The sequence below is a fragment of the Lepisma saccharinum genome, chromosome 20 (genome assembly GCF_977018435.1).
Source record: "Lepisma saccharinum chromosome 20, izLepSacc3.1, whole genome shotgun sequence".
NCBI lineage: Eukaryota > Metazoa > Arthropoda > Insecta > Zygentoma > Lepismatidae > Lepisma > Lepisma saccharinum.
Genome location: NC_139248.1, coordinates 40,792,209 through 40,815,310, shown reverse-complemented (window position 1 = coordinate 40,815,310; position 23,102 = coordinate 40,792,209). Strand labels below are relative to the sequence as shown.

Below are 23,102 nucleotides of genomic sequence, written 5' to 3'. Positions count from 1 at the left end.
CACTCTCACGGCGCTTGCTGCCTTCGCCTCACCACAACAGTGGCGGCGATTGGGACAAGGTCCCAAAACTCGGGTCGAAGAGACAGTATATTTCCCTTTAGATATGGTTTAGCATAGTGTGGGGACAAAAATAGCGAAAAGTGGGTTGGGCAAATGCCCTCCCCCGCCCCCCCCCCCAATCGCAGCCACTGGTTTTCGAAGATTAGTCACGGTATTCCTTGTGCATGAACTGTGTTGGCAAGGGTTACCCAATTACTCTAGTTGCATTGTTAGTATTTCCCATCCACTGCATGTTTCCAAAAGGCACGAAGACATTTATTTGAAACAGACCGAAATTAACTGTGTTGATTGATGAACCAGAAGTTCACTCAATTTCCCTTTTTAAAGCAGAGCTAAATCCTCCTCCACTTTCCTAAACACGAATTTGATAATGATTCTAATTTATTTTGCTTTACAGAAAAAAATACATTATCAGTTTGGACCACAATTTTAAATATTTCTCTGAAACTTTGGGACATTAATTGATTCGTAAGCCATTATAGAGCTGAAATCAAATTGTTTGAAATAAAAATCTATCAAAGTGAACTTTACTTTCATTCTGTAATTGTACTTTTTTTATTATCTAAAGCAAAAATGCTTTTTCTCACCAACTTATTCTGTTTATGTGGTGCATGATTAACATGAGTTTTTATAACCCATTGTATTTCTCTTTTAGCGATAATGTCCAACAGTCTATGTTTTACATTAAAACGCATTCATATGAACACCAGTGGAATATTACTTGTTATTTCCGCATTTGTGGTATTTGGTGAATAATTTTTCAAGTTGGGAAATGGTTGAATATCTGCCTACATGGAATGAAATTGAGATTGAGATGAAGCGAGAATTAATTCTTCTTATTTCAATTGTTATTGCTACAGTAAGTATCAACATTCGATTATATTTCCTGTACATAATCTTCACTTGATATCCTGGTAGTAAAAATTATAAAAGAGGAGGACCAGAGATCCATGCTCGCACCTCATGACGATAGGTCCAGCATACATAGTGTGTCTACAAAGTTTTAAGACTGGCTTAAAAAAAGTGTAAATATGTGAGACTTGCCATAAGCCTTGGTTAGTCTCCGATGTAGGGGAGAGTTGCCGAAACTTGACCAGTTGGTACTATTTTGCTTCTGCATCAGAAACAAGACACAGAAAAAGAACGAAATTGTAGGTATGAAAAGCAAAAACTATTAGCTTTCACTACATACATGTATTTCTACAAAGAATGCAGGAACCACTATAATAGGGTACACGGTACATAAACAAAAGTAGTGACATCGGTCCATTATAGGCAACTGCTTTCCTAACTTGGACCACAGGTTTCTTAGGTTGGACCGCTCACAAAAGTCATGTACGTATGTATGTCTACGGTATATAGACACCTGCAGCACTCACTGCACACACCATTGTGGTATTTACTCCACGTTCGCCGCTTGTAACAGCACCTACCTGTGATTTTAATTTCTTTGCTACAATTTGTTGTGGACGTTTCTGGACTGTGTTGAAACCTGACTCATCCACGTTGAATATTCGGTCAGCTGTAAAACCAAACAAACCATACCTTGTACTACACTCATTCAAGCCATAGTCCCCATTATTGCAGGCTGCTATAGCCATTTGCAATTTCATCTCTGTCCAAAGCCCATACTTTCGCCGGTCCAATTTGGGAAACACGTGGTGGTCCAGCTTAGACAATTATACCCCTTTAATAAATGGCACTATATATTTTTTTAGGATTGTGTTTAGGTGCCTCGTCACACCGTCTCCAATTTTCAAAATGGTGTCAAAAGATTAGCTATTCATGTAGGATTTCAATTTTGGGAATAAGAAGTAATTAGCCAGTGCCAAGTCTGGCGAATAAGGCGGCTTGTTTAACACAATCACTTGTTTCCGTGCCAAAAACTGTTGGACAATAATTTCCATGTGGCTTGGCGCATTTCTGTGCTGCAGGAACCAAGCACCGGATTCAACCAGCTCTGGTCTCAATCGTCGTAATCTCTTTAGCTAGCGCTCTAAAATGGATCTACACACAGCTACAATCATCGATCATCTGTAGCAATCATCCTCAGTGACTGTGCTCGGTTTTCATTTGGTTTTTGTCGAACTTTTTTAATATTACCGCCAGTTTTACAGGTGGAGGGACGACCCTCACTGGCATCATCCGCCTCATCTTCCTGACCATCACGGAATTGACGATGTCAAATGGAAACATTGGCATGGCAAAATGCTTCATTGCCTTAAGCAGTTTTCAGCATTTCAACAGTTTATGAAGGGGTTTTACTGAGTTTTACACAAAACTTAATCGCCACTCTTTGCTATGTTTTCAAATGCAAGACGAGGGTACAAAACACTGTTCCAGTTTAAAATCTGTAAGTCACTCAATATTGTACCGAATCAGACACCAATTTCACTACACCTTCACTACATATGACACTACGTAATCATGTACCAAAGAACACATTGCGACATTTATCTTGCTATTATTTGCCAGTCTAAAACTTAGTAGATACACTGTGTATATATTAATTGAATATCTTTGTTTCCTTATTTTCTTTGCTTCTACGATTAACATCTTCAACATTTAACTTTAAACCAACAGTATCTTTTTACGTTTGCCTAGTCATGAGGGAAAAAAATACGCTACAGAGTTCTGTGTAGTTAGAACGTTATACGCTCCAGTTTGTTCTTTTGAAGTCCACTTCGTGCACGAACAGAATAATAATCGGGATTCGGTTTAAGATTATATTGTTGTACCAACCACCGTAGAATGTGGTGCCATTTTGAAGTTCAACAGTGGTTAAGTTACGAAACAGGAGTAGTCCTACTTCTCCTAAGAAACGAGAATTTTTATTGTACAAATTGTCCTTGTCTTTGAATAATCAGTTCTATTTCTCTTCTACATCTAGACTACAGAACAAGAATGTTAGTACGTGAAGTGTCCGTCTCATCTTGATTTTACAGAAGTCTTTCTCGTTCTCGGTCTCGTCCCAACAAGTCTCAAATGGTCTCTTCTTGTTCTCGCTTCGATTTTCCAAGGATGTTATCTTATCTTTTTTAAAGAATCCAAGGCTTCTGTCACGAGCCGGCATTAAATGCTAAATCAGCAAACACCAGCCAAGTCTCCGGTAACGAGAGGTCGCAGGGACACTCATAAGTTAGTGGTCGAGAGCGTCGGATGCGAATAGCCTTATTGTGTGTACCGTAGAGTGGGTCCTCGCGGAGGTTTGGGCCGCGCCCAACGTAAGACGCCCTCCGCGGGCCAGCACCGCGGGAACATCAACAGATACGGACAACTCGTCTTTCTATTATCAGTGTTAAAATTACCTTTCAATCCGGCTCGGGCGTGAACTTCCCCTTTGTTACGTGAATCCTAAATAAATATTGGTAAGGGACATTATTTATTCCTCTTCCTCACTTATAAATACAACCTCTCGCAGTCAAACAGTTTAAGCCGGCGGACGGCCTGAAACGTAACAAGGGAGACCTCAGGGCGCACCACTTTACAGTACACACACTAAGGTTGCTCACTTCCGACTCTCTCGGCCACTAACTTCTGACTGTCCTGGTGACCTCTCGTCACCGGGGGCTTGGCTGATGTTTGCTGATTTAGCATTTAATGCCGGCTCGTGACACTTCTCTCTACTCAGTAGTATCCCTAATGGAGGTGTTTTACAACGTTACATGTACAGTTATGGACACTTCTGGGTTGTAAATATAGGATTGACTCTCAAGGGAATTGTTACAACTCAGAATTGTCCGTGACTGTACAAATATATGCTATGTGTGTGTGTGTGTATATATATATATATATATATATATATATATATATATAACAACTACAATATGTTGATTTGTTTTTCGCCATTACGGTTGTTCTGAAGCAGTTCTTATGCACAACACTACAATTTACAAAATACCGTTTTATTAACGTAACGCAGGCAAGAAAAGCAGCTACTTCAATTCACTTGCATTTTATCTGGAATCGGATGTCACTTCCTGAGAGGCGAGGGGGACCCACGTAGCTGTACCTGAGGGGCTGTTAGTTACGTCAATGCTTGTAATGAAGTTTGGATCTTTGGAATTGCTTTACATGAAATATTATTCTAATGTAGGTCTACGATAACATTGCTGTTTTTCTTTAAATCTTATTAATGATCGCCTTTATGGTGGTCGTGAAATGATGACCATCAATGCCGGCGATTAGGAGGGGCCTGGGAGGATTTTTTACCCCCCCCCCTTCCCCCCCACACACACTATTTTCTCATCTTTATCCCCGCGGCTTTTAATGCTAAGCGTTTTCTATGAAGAAAAGGTAAACTGTCCTTGTCACTCCAGTTTTGGTACACAATCGCCGCTACTGATTTCCGTTCAAGCATTCAATGTATTCATATATATTTCCAAAAAATTTACAGTGCCAACTCTGTACTGCAGCCACGAGTAAAGAGTCTTCTTCCAGTCGTCATGGGAGTTTCTACAACAAGCGAAGAAGTGTTCCTCACCAGTACAGCACCTCTTTCCTATATCCTGAAAGCAGGTCATATCACATTCAATGGGGTCGATCACCTGGCTCCCAACAACAATTTCGGAAATATCATTGGAAACACAATACTTCTGAAATGTCCATGTTCAGAAACCGCAGAGTAGTTCCAGGAAAATTTCATTTTCTAGATCCGAGACCAATCCATGGAAATATTCTTCATAATGAAGAAGCTTCAGATAGTCCTATGTTTCCTCATCGGACCGAAGGAAGGTTTTCTGCAGGGCCGAAAGGAAATAAGAAGTACATTAAGTATGCATATGTTAGTTCTCCAGGAGAAAGTTACAGAACGAAAAAGAAGCAGGTGAAATTTGATCCTGACTCACTAGTCAGATGTAATGATATTTCAGATGAATCAGATACACCTGAAGGTGTAGATTGTGTTATTCCAAGCAAGGAGAATAATTCCGAGGAGGATACTTCCAAGGAGTCAGGTGATGGAGTGTCTACCCAATCGCACAGGCGCCGTGAGTTAAGAATCCAGTCAGGGAGGAATCATTATCCTGCAGGACGCAGTGGATGGAAGAGAACCTGGAGGTCACGTGTTCATCAACAACTTCTTCCATCTACTAAAAGGAGTGCGTCGCTTGTAAGTACATTAATTGATTTATCTCTTTTTAACCCCTCTGTGAACAATTCTACACAAAAATAAGTATAATAGAGTACAATTCCTGACTCTATGCAATAATTTTCAAACTTATACACTTGCATATTTCAACCCAGAAGTCGGGCTCTCACAAATTGTCTCCACTAAAAGAAATTAATAATTACTTGTTGAGATGTCCTTTCCTTTTTAAAAGTCTTATCACAGTGCCCTAAGATTCAACTAGGATTTAAGAACTGAACGTAGAGACAGGAGGTTTACACTGAAATGAAATGATAACTGCATCAATGCAAATATAATAAGCAATATTTTAAACAGAATAACTTTTTTCGATCAGTATCAGATTACATACGTAAAATGCATTAACAGCAACTACACATTTAGATCAACACCAAATAATGTTTCTGAAAATGACCTGCTTGTGTTAAATAAATATTAATCAGTAACTATTATCAAAGCCGTGAAGGGAAAAGTGACCCGCAAATGTCATGTGGAAAACTAGTACTCATGTAACATGTAATTGTTTACAACTATGTTCTAAATTTACACTTATGATGTGCATTTTATTTTACGTAATACTCATTGGAACAGCAGGCATGCATTCTGCAACTGAAATCAATAAAATCACCAACAGAATGCTTAATAGCTATGAGAAAGCATGAGGAGCTGTGAAATAAAAATGTTACTCAGTAGCTACGTACGAAGTAATTGGACCTTCTTCTCTTAGTAGACAGTAGTAGTTTGTTTTAGAATTTAATGTGATATCGTAGTGTAAGGTTAGAACTGAAATTCCTGTAATAATATTACAAATAATTACCAAGCTATTTACTGCAACACCATTACGCATTCCTGTTTGGTATGGATATTCAGAATATTTTATTAACTTCCTGCTATATTTTTCAAATGTGCTTTCATAGAAATAATAAAAATAAAATCCTAATAACAACCGTTATATTTACAGGTGGAGGGTCAGAAGAAGCTTCCTTGCTGTAAGCAAATACATATTATTTTATGATTAATTTACCATGATTATATTTGACAGGTAGTTTGTTTCGTTTCATTACATGAACAACCGTTAGAATTTGTTGTCTTAGAAAAATGTAATATAGTCTACATAGTTAGAAATATGAAAATGTAGCCGATAAAATTGGTTATAATTCATATATTTTACTGACAACTCATTCTGATGGAACCTTGTATACATTTAGACAGTTACGTCGACTGCTTTGGAAATGATGGCTTTTGGCCAAAAGTAAGCATGAACACGTTATAAAATTTTGTTTTAAGGTAAATAAATAAGTATACATAATTATTGTTGTAATTTGTAATTTATTACGAAAGTCTCAAAAATTTGATAGTAAATAAGCTTACACGAAGGTCAATATCTTCCAAAATACAATTCACATAACTTTATTTATTTCGTCTTAACTAAATTTGAAGTTAATTTAATTATGAAATCAGTGATAAGGAACACTCACGCACATATTTATTTTAAAAAATTATTATGTCATGATCATTCATTTTGATTATTAGATATGCATTATTACTAATATATCAACATTCAAACATACATGGAACATTAATAAATATTTAACATGTCCTGCAGAATTCGTTATATTTAATAATTATTTTTCTAATTTATCCTTCTTCTAACTCTAATTGCTTTTGTCTATTCTTTAGCTTGTGGCAAATACATTACTGTACACAGGTACGGTAGAATAAAAGGAGGTTCTGTGGCTTTGAAGATAAATTATCCTTGGTTTGTTGCTATTAGCTACAGCAAGGTTATCAAATGTGGTGGATCTCTGATAAATAACAGATATGTTTTAACAGCTGGACATTGTGTGAGTGGGTAAGTACTATACAGTAATAATATAGATACTGGTGTGCTAATGCTGTTACCCGGCCTTCTAAACTTGAAGTGGCCTATATAAGAAAGGTTTGCGCATCTTCTTTCAACAGCATGGAATGTATATTTATTCATTCATCCATATGATTGTGTTGTTGAGAACAACTATAGAACATTGTTACAAAATTTGAAGTAAAAGGAGCACCAGTACACAGTACAGATGTATGGTATTTTAGAATAAATCTTCCATATTGATCATTCTAAACAAATATTGATGATTTTACCCACTGCAATATTCCTGGTATCTCGTGAAACATCCTGTATTCGAGCTCAAATGTAAAAAAATGTCATTCCACATATTTACATAGTTATATATAGGCCTAATAAATAATCTAATTCCTATTTAGTAATACGATTTCAATTAATTTGTAACGGCTGTTATTTATATCCTTGCAACTTACCTGAAAAAAAAATAGAGACTTGTGCGCGTATTGCACAATTTATTCTTAACTGTTTCCATCGTCTACTCAAATCTCAAATATAAATAGTTAATATTCAAATACTAATAGTACGTTTAACAATAAACTCAACAACACTATTAGAAACAATGTAATATTAATATCTAAATGAACTCTGAATAAGGAATGATACTTATATTGTATTGTGAAATGATTTGGCAATGGGAGCAAAATCTGTTTAATTTACTTAAACCAGCACACCTCAATATAACGATTTTTTTCCTAACTTTTGTTTCAGATTTAACGTTTCGGATATGGACGTTTACATTGACATCGATGATAAAAACAAAGTGTCAGGAGCATTTCACAGAAAGGTTGTCAGTGCAAAAGTTCATGAGGAATACAAGCAAGTTGGGGACAGACATGTGAAAGATATTGCACTTCTGCGGATGGACGAAGAGGTTGATATAGTAAAGGATTGCCCATCGATATGTTTGCCTCCTCCTGGTGAGTAGTAAATATTTCTAATATTAATATAATTCCTTTAGAATATAAAACAGAAACTATATTTATAACAATCTTGAAAATAGATACACAGAAATAAAAATAAAGTAGACAAAACTTTATTCATAAATACACATTAGTTTCCACTTGTCAAAGTAACCTAAGGGAGATTTATTTATTTATTAGCTGATTACCCGGATTTGCCCAGGTGTTTAATGAATTCTAACTATAGCGTAAAATATAACTAATCTTATCTTACTTACAGGTATATAAAAGTATAAATAGAGTATATTAATTATGAAGTAGTATTTTTTACAAATTCAATATAATATAAATTTAGCAACAATTTATGAACAACATTTTTAGTTCCACCTCCAGGAGCAAGAATAAATTAATTGAACGACATTGGGAGTGTCACTATTCATCTTAGCGACCCCGAAAACTATGGATTCCACACTAATATCGGTCGTTTTACATGTCACCCCCTTCTTACCCCCACCCTATGGGTGCTAGAGGAGTCTGGTAGTTGAACGTCATTGGGAGTGTCACAATTCATTTTAGCGACCCAGAAAACTATGGATTCCACACTAATGTCGGTCCTTTTACATGTCACCCCTCCCCACTCCCACCCCTATGGGTGCCTGAGGTGTCTTGGAGTTGAACGGCATTGGAAGTATCCCTATTCATCTTATCGACCCAGAAAACTATGGATCCCACACTAATATCGGTCGTTTTCGATTATTTTTACATGTCACCCTCTTCCCACTCCCACCCGTAGGGGTGCCAGGGGTGTCCTACCCCCACAGTACTGTATTTCTTTCCAGTCTTATGTGTACCACGTTTGGTCATCGTGAATGTCACCAATTAGCTTAGAGACTCTAAAAACTATGGATTCGACACTAGTCTTGGTCATTTTTGACATTTTAATTTTCACCCCCTCTCAACCCCCATCCCGATAGATGATGAGCTTGGAGTTGAACGGCATTAGGAGTGTCGCTATTCATCTTAGCGAAACAGAAAACTATGGATTCCAGACTAACATCGGTCATTTTCGATTATTTTTACATGTCACCCCTCCCACCCCTACCTCTAGGTGTTCCAGGGGTGTCTTACCCCCACAGTATTTCTTTCAAGAGTGCAAGTGATACGTGTTCCAAGTTTGGTTGAGATCGCCCCAGGCCTTCGATACTTATGCTGGAACAAACATACATACACACATACACACATACATCCATTTTTATATACTAAGATTTATTTACTTAAAGTTTCATGGAAACATTACTACCACACTTCGCTAGAAACCATACATATTTTATTAATGAAATGGTATTCTTAAAATAAAAGCCGGGTGTGCAAAAAACATTTTAGAAAAAAAAAAAAAATTTGACTAATGAACTCTGTACTAGTTATGTACGTATTGAGTTACCTAATAAAATAAAAATGTCTCAATTTCCTCTTCTAAGCGGTCCAGGCAGTGCAAACACATTACAGAAATCTCTTGACCACATAAGATTTTACATGTATGTATGGTAAGTTAAATAGTGGAAGTGGATTTTTAAGAAACCTCTAAGTTATTATATTTGGTTTGAGTGTTCATTACTGGAGTAAATATAAATGAGCTGCCTTAAATATTGATAACTTTTTAAATATAAAATTATTCGGGTTTCTCATTTTATTTATGGATGTAAATTCTTTTGTATTATTGAAGTGTTAAAATATATTTTTATTTTATGTTTTGCTGGTACGCCTTCGGGTACAAGATGTGCTAATATATGCTTTGTGTTATTAATTCACCCAAATAATATACAAATTATAGTCATATTGGTAAGGCTAATGTTAAGGTAAAAACTAGGTGACTTAATGTTCTCAGTGGTAATTTTTGATCGAGGAATTTATTTAGCCATGCATCTCTGTACACGCCAGAAGTCAAACACAGAAGATAGAAGACGTTTGCAAATGAATTGATTGGTCACAAGCGTACGGAGCAGTTTCTTGATTTTCGATGATTAAAATACACATACATCTTTATATTAGAATGTTGTACTTTTGAAGAAGAAAATGGCCTTATATACTCATTAGCATCTGCATCATAAATTTATTTAAAAAATATAGTAGTTATATAGAAATCACAGTCACATCTCTCGTTGTAATAGATCGCCTCGTTAACAATCAACGAGTCACAGTGGTGGGTTTCGGAATAACAAACAGTCAAAATGTTAGCAACGTCCTTCTGGAAACCAAGGTGACGACACTGGACAGATTAAGATGCCTACAAATCTCACAGTACGGGACGACGGAACTTCAAGAAGACAACTTCTGTGCATTAGACGTCGGGAAAGATGCTTGTCAGGTACGAAATTCAGTTATACAATGTGTCATTTTAACAGAAACTTCAAAACCTACTCTTTAAAATTTGATAGATCTATAAACCTTGTGAGAGCAATACACATTAATTATATTAGGCTATACGTCTGACTGTTAGACAAGAGTGTTAATAATAACTTCAATGTTTCGAGAAGTCTAACTAATTTGAAGATGTTGGAGGCCTTTCGATCGATAGTTTAACTTACAATACAATTTTTTATGTGGATTGAATTTGTTGGAATTTATCTTGGAACGTTTCCAAAATAATGTCAAATTGCGTGGTAAAATTTTTCTTTCCAATTTATTAATTCTGCGAAGGTGATAAAATAATTACTTTTGGTTTCATTGTTTCCTCCGTACAACAACTTGCTGAACATTGCATGTTTTACAATTTGCTTAATCGTATATTTCAATTTGAGATATTATTTCTGAAGTTAAGGAAAAGTATTTTTATTCCTTACACATAAAATCAGCTGTGGAAATTCATGGTTACTAATGACATTCATTTGTTATATTTATACTATTTAATAACACCAATAGTTGGTGATGGAACTTCATGATATAATTAAAAACATCGTCAAGGTATTGTTATGTGACTAACTTCCTCCCCACACTCAGCCCCCCACCCCAAAAAAACACATACAAACATACCATAAAACTAGTAGAGTTTCAAGACGGCGAATATTTTAGAGGTTAATGCATGATATTTAACTTGATATCAACGAACCTGCAGTGCACCTTGGGATAAAAACGATTGAATATGTAAATACGCATGATGAAGTAAGACCAACAGCAAGGAAAGGAATGGTTTGTAACTAGTAAAACTGTACAAAGACTTACCAGTAATATTTATACTAAATCGATAGGTTTTTATAAATGGGGAATCATGGATGTGTGATCATTATGATAAGCAGAAATCGCTTAACATCATTTCAACATTATCTGCTTATAATTTTCCTACCTTCACGAAGACCCGCGTCTAAAACAACACTCCTAAAGTTAAAACATTATAAGAGAAAAATCAAATAATATTACTTCAATTAAAAAAAATGTCTTGCCTGTTCACCAGAATACCAAACTGGTACAGGATCTGAATTTTCAGGTGTAGATTCATTGCCACCTACAAAATGCTTTCTGCACACATAATGATGTTTGCTAATGCTATCTGCATGTAACGTTTTCCTTCCTCACGTATTTATCCACTTAACATAATTTTCACTTCCGAAAAGATAAGAAAGTGCACAATACCCGACATGTTTTCGACGCAGGTAATGATTTGTGTCCCGAAAATATTTAGGTATTTATGAAGTTTAATGCGGTAGTAGAATTATTATCCCCTTTTGGCTCAATGTTTCAGATTGGTTTTTTTTTCGTGCATACAATGTACCTGACTTCTATGTGTAGCGTATCTTCCAGGATCTTAACATACTGTATGTTCATACCATATTCACTTGGTAGTGGATTCTCAAGCCGTTTGGGTTTTGTCATGTTCTACATACTTATCCATCGGTCACAGATGAACGTTGAGAATGCAACAAAACTCGTTGCGATTCGAAGCAAAATAGATATAAAATTTAAAGGCACATATTATATTACTACGATGTGTGATTTGTGGACTACAATGTTGGCTTATCCAAATCATAATACCAATTACACACAGTTTACGTAACAACAATAATAATGTTAGGAAGGGTGTAAAATAAGTCGGAATATCTTTTATTACTCATGTGCGATATGTCCCAGGGATAATAATCACAAACTGGAAATGCATTATTTCATTAGTTGAAAAACTTACCATTGAGGTTGCTGATTTAGCAGTAAGCTAGTAGATGATAAATCAATCGATATATTAGTATGACCAAATTTGTCGTTTATATGCATTATTATGTTGACATTTCATGCATACTTACATTGGTATATACAAATGTGTTGGTGTGTGTATGTGTGGGCACAAACACCTAATGCGTAAATATTGAAATGACCAATTTTCGTAGTTTATTGATGTATAATTCAGTTAAGATGGATTGTGAAAAAATGAGTGGGTGACAGTGTGGAACAGTGATAGATAGAATACATCTGAAACTATACAAAATGGATATTTGGCGTACTGATGTATCTTTGTTTGTTGGAGAGAGAGAGAGAGAGAGAGAGAGAGAGAGAGAGAGAGAACAGAATTGCGAAGGAGGTATTCGGCCCCGTGTTTCCATATGATGCCGTCGCTGACTACGAAATGCATGCTTGTAAGGGCTATTTTTTCACATATCGAAGATTAAGTATATATGAATTTCTGACATTTGGTTGTTATGATACTTAGAGGTAGACGAACGTGCTGATTAAGATATTTTTTATCGATATAAGATAGTTCCACAGATAAAGATGATAGTGCCAACTGGTAAGTTTTTCATTCCAATTAATTTGAACTTGTCACCTTAACAGTTTAATCTATGACTGCTGGGGACTGTGCAAATACCGTATATACGTATTTCATCAAGTTGAAAATAACAGTGCTTTAAATTATCAGCCTCACGTTCTCTGGGAAAACAAATTTGAGCTGGGTCCTTTGCGTACATATATATTTGAGGTACATAGCTTATTCAGAAAGATTTACCCATTTGTTGTGAAGCATTTCCAATTATGCAACGTAATACATTAGCACGTAAATGTAAACATTAATGGTGTTCATAATCAATCTGACATGGATAGGCAGCAATTTCCAGGGGGATGCCACTTCAAACTTGTAGAGAAGCTGAAAAAAGCAGGCAGACTAAGAACTCTTTATCTAGTTGTGAGAGGCTGATTATCATAGGTGCAATTTATCGCGACTTTCAGCCATTGTAGTAAATTATATAACAGTATTATTTCGTTTTAGTTTTATGTTGATTGGTAAACACCATAACGGAACTTCATAGCTAGAATAGCTAAAAATGGGAGGGAGGGACAGAAATGGCTTGGAAACATGTACTGATACATGTCTTACGAAGCATAGAGCATAACTGGATATTTATAAAAGGCAAGACAAAAACATGAAGGGAAAAATACATACGAGGAAGAATCAAATGAAAACCGCAATTATTTTTTCCCCACTATTTTAATGTAGGGATAATGTTTGATTGTACATTATTTTTCTATATAGTTCCCTGCACTTACGGCATCGGATAGGTAGTGCTTCGATACCGCGTGAGAAAAAGTCTTTCGGTTGACTGTGTAGCTACTCGTGTACCGTCGATTGGACGTCTTCATCAGACTTGATCCTCTGCCCTCCAAGGTGCTCCTTTAATGGATCAAGGATGTGGAAATCAGACGGTGCCAAATCTGGTGAGTATGGCGGATGTGGTAGGCACTTAAAGCGTTGTTCATCGATGGTTGCACGAGCAGAATGAGGACAGGCGTTACCATGTTGAAGCAAAACACCAGCACTCAGCAATCCCCTTCGCTTTGTGCGTATCGCTGGCTTCAAATGGTTCTTGAGAAGGTCGGTGTAGGTGGCACTAATCACTGTCGTACGTGGGGCATGTAGTGTTCCAGAATAGGACCTTTCTTATCCCAGAATAAAGTCAACATGACTTTCCCTGCAGAGGGCTGACTGCGAAACTTCTTTGGTTTCGGGGAAGACGAATGTAGCCGTTCTTTGCTTGAACGTTTCCTCTCCGGTTGAAAATGGTGCACCCAACTTTCATTCCCGGTGACAATGTGAGCAAGAAAATCCTCACCCTCCTCTTCATAACGCCTCAGCAGCTCTTGACATGCGTCAACCCGACAGACTTTCCGTTTCTGCGTCAGCTGTCGAGGAACCCACCTGGCGGGCACTTTTCTGTAGCGGAGTTCGTCATGCACTATGTGTTGAACTGAACCGAAGCTCATATTCAGCAAGGAAGCCATTTCAGCCAGGGTAACACGCCGATTTTCCTGAATAAGCCGATCTGCTGTGGCTATGGACTCCTCTGTCACAACTCGCTGAGCCTGACCTGGACGAGGAGTATCAGTCAATAAAGTCGTACCTTCTGCAAATTTCTTGCACCAATCGTAGACTTCGTCTGCATTCTCCGATGAATATCAACCGGTTCCACACCTTCACTCCATAAAAATCGAATAACTCCACGCTGTTCCTGTTTGGTGCAACTGCGTAGTGGTGCCGCCATCTTGAATCAGCTGTTACACACATCCAATCGCACCTACCGGCACTGCTTCGTACTACCAGCTCGGAAAGACGACAAGGACTGTGTCTGCAAATTTCCAAACGTCTAGAAAGAAGAAAAATATTTTTTATGGCACTTTTGCGTTTTCCATTTGACTCTCCCTCGTATATCGAAACAATTTAATAAAGCCTTGCAAGAAGTCATTGATGGAAATTACTCCCCTACGTGACTTTTTCTCTCTGATAGAAATCGTACGCTTCTCATTTGTGTATATACTTATGTTTGTTTCCTCACACTTTATTGGAGACTGCACATGACAGACATGGATGAGCTCGCCAATTAAAAGTTATCTTCCACCGTTGCCCTTTTACATGTCAAAGAAAATACACATACACCCTAATATAAGATTAAGTGCATCAACAAGATAGAAGCAGTTCAATGATGGAATATCTTCCAATGAGACGTACAGAGATATTTAGTATGATATTGTCTCTGCTGACCAAGTCAAAAATCTGTTGGTAAACCAGAACCATTCTCCCTACTGGAATATTAGAATTGTTCTGTATGAATTCCTGAATGCCTCCCCTTTAAAACGATATCCAATACAGCCTAAGTAGCCGAACATCATACATACCATGCCCAGCATCAAATTACTCTGATGTTAAACTATCGGAAAAAAGTACTGAAAGTACGATCGAAGTGGAGGATGTTATCCCCCAGCTAGGGAGCATTACACATAGCATCCAAAAGTTGCCCCATTATCCACTTGTTAAAACATAGGAGCATCAGCAGCTAAACTCAAGGCTCAAGCATGCATCTCTCTCAAGCAACAAAATTCAAGCACTGGAGTTCAACTGTCTTAAGTTTTAATAGGCTTCCATTATCCCCGTGTTCAAACATAGGAGCAGCAGCAGCCAAACTCAAGTCAAAGGTCAATCAACCATCCCGCCCAAGTAGCAATCTCGAGCAATGAAGTTCCACTGTCTTAAGATTTAGAGGGCTTCCATTATCCCCGTGTTCAAACATAGGAGCATCAGCAGCCGGGCGTAACGAGACTCACGGGGGGGCCAGGGCAGACTACTTTAATGGGGCTCCCAGTTACTGCTTTTGCAATGGTTGGATCTAAGAAAACGAAAATGTGTAATTTTAGCAAATGGGGTGTACTTACTAACAAATCAAGATTAATGATTAAATACAATGCCTTCATTATATATCACTTACAGAAAAAATCGATTACCATGTTAATTTGTTTCTCTATCATTTTCATTCGAAAGTAAAGCCAAACCACTAAGACGTTCCTGAGTCATAGTATTCCGTAAATAAGTTTTTTTATAATTTTAAATTTATAAAACGATCTATCTTGCTCTTGCTAGTGTGAGAGGAACAGTAATGTGTGTGTGTGTGTGTGTGTGTGTGTTACCAATCTCTACGCCGATGGAAGAAATTAAAAAGTTGCTAGTAAAGTCGGTTGATGGCCGTAGAATTGGGCAACACGCATAACGCATTGCAGGGAAGCCAGTATTTTAGGATCTAGTTGTCCCATTTGTATTGTGACTGTACATGAAACAAGCCCTTCACACAAAATGATAACTGGAAGTCAATGAATTATGTTGTATCTCAAGAATATGAGCAAGCTCTTTCACATCATCCATGCCCTTTATCTTGTGTTTGAAAGAACTTCTGATAATATTTGTGACTGATATAAATGCTTAAAAATGTTTTAACAACATTTTCAGGTTCTTTCCGGTGCTCAGTCTCTGTAGATTTTGATAAAAAGATGGTTGCAGTTGTGTGACCATGGGGGAATGGCGAGGGTCATAACCCCCCTTTGACCCAACATTCCTAAAAAATAAGACCGTCAAACCCAGGATAATATGGCAAAATGAGAGCTGAATACTGAAGAAAGTATATGTGACCACGCCACTGAAAGGTTGTATCACTTTCTATGTGTCTACAACTGCTTTCATGCGTTCAAAACGATTGACCAGTTATGAACAAATTTAGTCTATCATCTGGTAAAATAGTGACACGTTTTACCAACTCTCTCGGTTGGCAAGTCTTTGGACAGGGTTCGTCAAATCACTTCTTTATCTTTTTCATTCTTTTGTCAGAGAATTCACTTGAAATCCTCCTTAGGACTTTGAACCTCATACGAGACTATAGTCTGCCTGCAGCAACACAAGTCAGGAAAATTAATTACAATCTTCGGACTTTCGGGGCCCATTTACCTCGGGGTTCCTGAGGCACAGCCCCGGCTGTTCCAACCTGGTTACGTGTCTGAGCAGCGAAACTCATGGCTCAAATAAGAATCCCTCAAAAGTAGTAATTTCAAGTTCCACTGTCTTAAGTTCAAATAGGCTTCCATCATCCCCGTGTTCAAACATAGGAGCATCAGAAGCCAAACTCAAGGCTCAAGCAAGCATCCCTCCAAAGTAGCAATTTCGAGCAGTGAACTTCCACTGTCTTAAGATTTAGAGAGCTTCCATTATCCCCGTGCTCAAACATAAGAGAATTCAAGCAAGCATCTCCCAAGTAACAAAATTTAAGCATTGAAGTACCACTGTCTTAAGTTTAACTAGCCTTTCATTATCCCCGTGTTCAAACATAGGAGCATCAGCAGCAAAACTTAAGGCTCAAGTAGGGCCTCCCCGATGGCGCAGTGGTAGCTTCGTCGTCTTGTAATCAACGGGTCCCAGGTTTGATTCTCGGTGGAGGCACATAGTGGTTTGAATTCAACTTTAAACTTTAGGTCCAGTCCCGATTAGCCTTACTGTGCATAAAGTGGACTTAAAAAATTAACTCAATTAATGTTATACTGTGTGTAGTGAGTCAAGTAGAAGTTTTATCTACGCCACTTTTATTTAGAAGAACACTTAAATCATCTCTATTAAGGGATGAGGTCGAGTTGAAAATTGTACAAGTTATTGCTATTAAATTTGAAGATTTGAAACTTAGAACAGTGGAACTTCAGTGTTCGATATTGCTACTTTGAAGGTATATTTGCTTCAGCCTTGTGTTTCGCTGCTGATGCTCCTATGTTTGAACACGGGGATAATGGAAGCCTATTAAAACTTAAGACAGTGGAACTTCAGTGATTGAATTTTGTTACTCGGGAAAATTATTGCTTGAGCCTTGAGCTTGGCTGCTGATAATCCTATGTTTGAACACGGTAATAATGGAAGCCTATGATAACTTAAGACAGTGGAACTTCAGTGCTCGAGATTGCTACTTTGGAGGTATGTTTGCTTGAGCCTTGAGTTTGGTTGCTGATGATCCTATGTTTGAACACGAGGATAATGGAAGCCTATTAAATCTTACAATAGTGGAACTTCAGTGATTGAAATTGCTACTTGGGAGGTATTCTTACTTGAGCCTTAATTGATTAATACTTTATGACTAGGAAAATCAAGAGCTGAATTTCCTGTATCTCGACTGCCAACAGAGGATGGATTCCATTAGTCCATTGCACCTATGGGTGTAACTTGGCTGAGGCAACGTTGAAAACACTCGTCCTCCAAAATTTCCAGTTTTATTAAGATTTTAGTTATGGTAATATTTTATAACCTTGTGAAAGCTGAGGTTAAGGTTGTCTTCATCCCCCACACATCAGACTTAGACTCCATGTTTCTTTGATAATTATAACTTTTTTACACATAAATAGATACAATTACTTAATATTTCTTTGGTCGTTATCACTTTAGTGTTATCTATTTCAAGTCCCATTGCTTCAGCGATCACGTCAGCATTTACAAATATTATTGTCCATATAAATACGTAGCTCTAGACTTTAATTTATACCCTGAATATCAACATTAGCTATATCTCTAAGATACTTTATATGAAGTGAAAAGTGTCATTCGTAGTTTTAAAACATCTTCTCAAGTTCCTTCCTTTATATATTGAGCATCAATTATTTGGTCTTCAGTTTTCATCGTCTGAGAAAGTTATTTCATTTGGTGGTGTTGAAATATTCTGATTATTTCTCAGCTTTAATTCAGAAAGCATTCTTAGTGTATTCTTGAATGTTCCTATTCCTGTTGTTATTTTACAACACGATAAGTTATTAGCGTTACTATGAGTATATTTAAAGGTGGGACTACCAGGTTTCTCAATTCTTACGTTCAAATTATGTATGTATATATAAAACGTTAAATTGCAATGTCCAGCGGGAATATCCTGGCCGGAAAAGGAATTGGTTTTACTTCAATGGGGCCGGACCTGCGTATCAAGGCAAATTGCAACTCTAGGTAAGATTTTCATTACAGACAAGTATTTTATTATCTAGTGTTTAACATATTTCATCGTTTGAAATTAAATCAGGCATACACATGTACACAGAACGCTATATATACACACATTCCATGGTATTTCTAGCATTTAATACATAATGGTGTTAAGTGTTTGTGTGTAGAGTTTAGTTATAAATATTCTCCATGTTTTTTTTATTCTCAGCATTGATATAAATATGCTGCAATTTTCACCTGAAAATAACTTAGACTTGATCACATCACCACCACCTTCGGCCGTGATCAGGAAAGGATTGTGGTTTAGCTCCACACCACCTATACGTTTTCATGGCGTGGTAAAAAGCACAGGGAGGCACTTTTGATTATGCATTTTTTTAAATATATTTTATCCCTGGTGAATACAGAAATTCCATGTATATATTTTACTCATGAATTTAATATTACAGTACGCATGAAAGGTAGTTGATAACTTAGTACATGTTCTACAAATCTCCTTCGTTTTTGGGGGGGAAGGAATATACTGACGCCATCTCTGACATAAACTCTGAAAATAACATCAAATACAAACTCTCACATTAGGCTTCTATACCATAGTATACTTTATGTTTCAAATTTGGAAATCCCTAAGAAATTGATTTCGACCCTTTCCATTAGGAACACCATTACATTTCAAAACGTAATTGCACTAACATAATTTGCATTTAATTTCAGGGAGACAGTGGCGGACCTGCTATGATAAAAGTGCTTGGAAGAATGGAGCAAATAGGTGAGTTAAGAAATGTCCTCATATCCAATAGTAGTTACTTCTTGTTCAACGCGGAATATTCAAAACATTTTGTAGAAGTTTGGTAGTAAATACTTTCCAACTCAATAATCATTTCAGTATTAATATGTATTACATATAATTGTCATCCTTGAAGACATTTTTGTTAATATTTTACGCAGGGGTTACCATCCCCCCAAGGCCAATGGCGGATTCCCCCCAAATTTATGTCATCCGTTTCCCCAAATCATATCATTCGCGCTCTCAAACTATATAGTAATCCCTACAAAGTATTTAGTTACGACAACGTGTCTACCCCAAAAGTAACACTTTTCTTAGCTTTTCGTTCCAAATGATGCACCTGCTTTAAATTAAGCAGTATACCAACACTAAGCATTATATTTCAAGAAGTGATGTTATTAATGAATATCGAGAATATCGCTTATGTCTTGTAATGCAGCCATAGTATAAAACTTCACATTCACCTCAGTAAAGCACCAAACACGCATTCTCGCAACACGTGATTGCGAGTGAAGCGAGGAAGAGAATGTTTACAACCATTTCTTTGCAGGCTTTTGAAGAATATTAATTTAATGGGGTGTCAATACTTCCTTAGGATCCCTAGAAATGTATTATTTTCCAGCTTATATTTTGGTACGTTCGGGTTGGAAAACGTATGGATATCATATCATATAACTAAATACAGTCTCTAAAATTTTCTGTTCGAACACTCTCTTCTGTATAGGAATCCCTTGACAATCTAAGATTTAACACTTTATGAAGAGCTTATATCCCCCCCTTTAAATTTAGTACTCAATCCTACCACCAAAATGTCCATGCCATTTTGGAAAAATATATAAATGTTGAATTTTACATTATTTGAGGGGTAAAAATCCCCCCCAAAAATCTCGATGACGCAGCCTGCGCCATAATCACCCATATAGGCACCCCTGATTTTACGTGTAAAATCAAGGACATTACATTCGAAACTTCGATGTGCACATGTATAGGTATGGAAATAAATGTAAGAACCAACTAAAATTTCCTGCCTAATTGGCACGGCATGTCCGTACACACGAGAGTGTCATTTTCTTCACCAGGCTCTTAAAGAACTGACCCCCCCTCCCCCCGCATTCATTTGTTTTCAAATAGAACATTCTCATACACACACACACCACACTATGGAGAAATCCACATCTTGAACCCCCTCACTTTTTGACACTTTTGCCCCTGCACCATGGCCTCTTAACGCTGATCCTTGGATGCCAAATAAATAATTAAATAAATAACCTATGCTACTCAGCAACTTCCCTCCCAATTTAGGTCTCCTGTTCATGTACACAACATTAATCTAAGCCTTGTCCTGTTAGAGCTCACCATGAGAGAAAAATATCTAATGTTTTTGTTTTTAACGAAGGTAAAGAAATACAATATTTTACGTGTGGCTTTTAAATATCATCTGGCGAAATTACAATTCTGTGAGCAGGAAATTCGAGTCCCCTTTTTCCCACATTCATAGCGCTCTCTGCGAAAAGAAAACCTTCGGGTTTACCTAGGACATCAGCCGAGGAACGATTGATTGATTATTGAGTTGGTGTTTTAAGTCCACTTTATACACAGTAAGGCTAATCGGGACTGGACCTAAACTTTAAAGTGTAATCTGAACCACTATGTGCCTCCACAGTGTATCGAATCCGGGAGCCTTTGATTACAAGGCGACGACGCTACCACTGTGTCATCGCGGAGGCCCTCCGAGGAACGACTGAGCACGAAATAGCTCATTGGCCGAACCAGATATTGGTACCACCCACGGTAGCAAAACCTCAATTATACTGATCTGTTGCACCAACATAAGTAAAATAATGTGTGATAACATTACCAAAGTAGAAGTTTTTACGTCTTCTTTTGACGTAGCATATTTTTGCATCAAATTCATTAGTTAATCAACAATTACGATTATGCTAGTTCTCAACTTAAACAATAGAGCCATATTCTGTGGAATAATTCACTGTTCTTTCCTTGAGTTGATGTTTTCTTCATATGACTATTTAACCGAAGTATGTGTTTATTATTATTATTATCATTATTATTACTATTGTGTTGTATTAGCACAGCACTGAGCAACATATTCACACAGAAAACAAAAATGTAATGCGGATTCTTTATTTACCGCATTTGCACGAAGCGTTTCGTTCTATATGATATTTTACTTGAATTATGAATGTTAGTCCTTATTATGTTACCTTAATCGACAGGAATAGTGTCAGGAGGGCATTCGTGTTCGCATCCATTCTTCCCTGGAATCTACATGAGCGTCACGCATCACCTTCAGTGGATAAAGAAGAACACCAAGGATGCTAAATACTGTGAAAATTAACGAAAATAAGCTAATAGTTGTAAACGTAGATCTGGCTATTCTTTAGACTGTTTTTCAATTAATTATAATGTACATATACACATGCACATACAAAAATATGTATACCTATGTGTAGGAGCTCGTAGATAAGCCATTATATTCGTAAGTATGCTTTGACGGCATTTCTGAGAACCAATAGTGTATTTTCGGCGCAGACACTGAAGTCACAGATGAATGTTCAAACGCTGTAGAAAAAGGAAAAATACGTTTGAAGTGTATAGATGTAGTAAAGAAAATTATTTAGTCAGCCTTCTGACTCACTCAGAATAAATTTAGTAGGAAGAATTTGCAAATAATACTAAGATAAAAAAGTATATGTATATATATATATATATATATATATATATATATATATTGAAGAGTGATGCCGAGCAGAATCTGGAAAGGCTGAACTTTTCCACCTCTCCACTTCTGACCAACGACCCGACCATTCATCGACAATGCTGCATTTCACAGAGAATAGGTTCATTCTTTTAAGCTGTATACCGCTTCCTCAGGAGACTTTCCGTGGAAGATAGTGGCTTTGACCTCTCGTTGAGAGGTAAAAACTAAGGCTATGGAAAGCAGTATAAAACGTCCCGCATGGTAAAACTCAATCTCAGTTGTTAATAAAATTTCGTCAAGTAAAGTGGGTGCGGGATCATGAAAGTTCGACGTGGCGTATAACTTAAGGCGCGAGACGCCCTAGTAAGTTGCAACTCGAACCCAGGACTTTACATGGATCTTCATCACGGTCGGGTCCAGGTAAGTGTGGAGAGAATTTCGCTCTGGCATTCCTCTTCCTTCTTCTCCTTGACAGAATAGGCAAATTGAGTTACAAAATGGAAACCTTTCGCATTGCATAACTTACTACATCCCTTGTGAATCTACGCTTCCACATGTGCATGCATGCATACATACATAATGCCTTTATATTTTCATGTTGTCCTCAATTTGCTTTTTAAATTACCAACTCATGAATAACTTACATGTATGATAAAAATTGAAATTTAATTTTGGGCTGACAGTTTGAGTGAGATTTCACCGAAAACTGTTCACATTACGTGTTACGTATCCAATGGGTAAACGGAAAAGGAGAGTGTGCGAAAATAGAGTCCAGATGGCAACACCAGGCGAAAAGGAATAATTAATTGGCTACCTGATAAGTAATGATTAAATGTCAAATAAATGTAAATAGGCA

At 37.1% G+C, this 23,102-nt stretch overlaps 1 protein-coding gene across 2 annotated transcripts; it reads left to right on the top strand.

Moving 5' to 3' along the window:
* The first annotated feature begins 715 nt into the window (after positions 1 to 715).
* On the top strand, positions 716 to 23,084 carry LOC146003245 (trypsin delta-like). Of its 2 annotated transcripts, none has more exons than XM_083141421.1 (8): positions 716 to 919; positions 4,457 to 5,170; positions 6,147 to 6,174; positions 6,866 to 7,037; positions 7,791 to 7,999; positions 10,150 to 10,346; positions 19,455 to 19,509; positions 21,762 to 23,084. In XM_083141421.1, the coding sequence occupies exons 1-8, from the start codon at positions 833 to 835 to the stop codon at positions 21,881 to 21,883; spliced, it is 1,584 nt and encodes a 527-aa protein (XP_082997547.1). In that variant the 5' UTR covers positions 716 to 832; the 3' UTR covers positions 21,884 to 23,084. The 2 variants fall into 2 exon arrangements, with proteins under 2 accessions (XP_082997547.1, XP_082997548.1); XM_083141422.1 differs by lacking the exon at positions 716 to 919 and adding an exon at positions 1,029 to 1,215.
* The last annotated feature ends 18 nt before the right edge of the window (positions 23,085 to 23,102 follow it).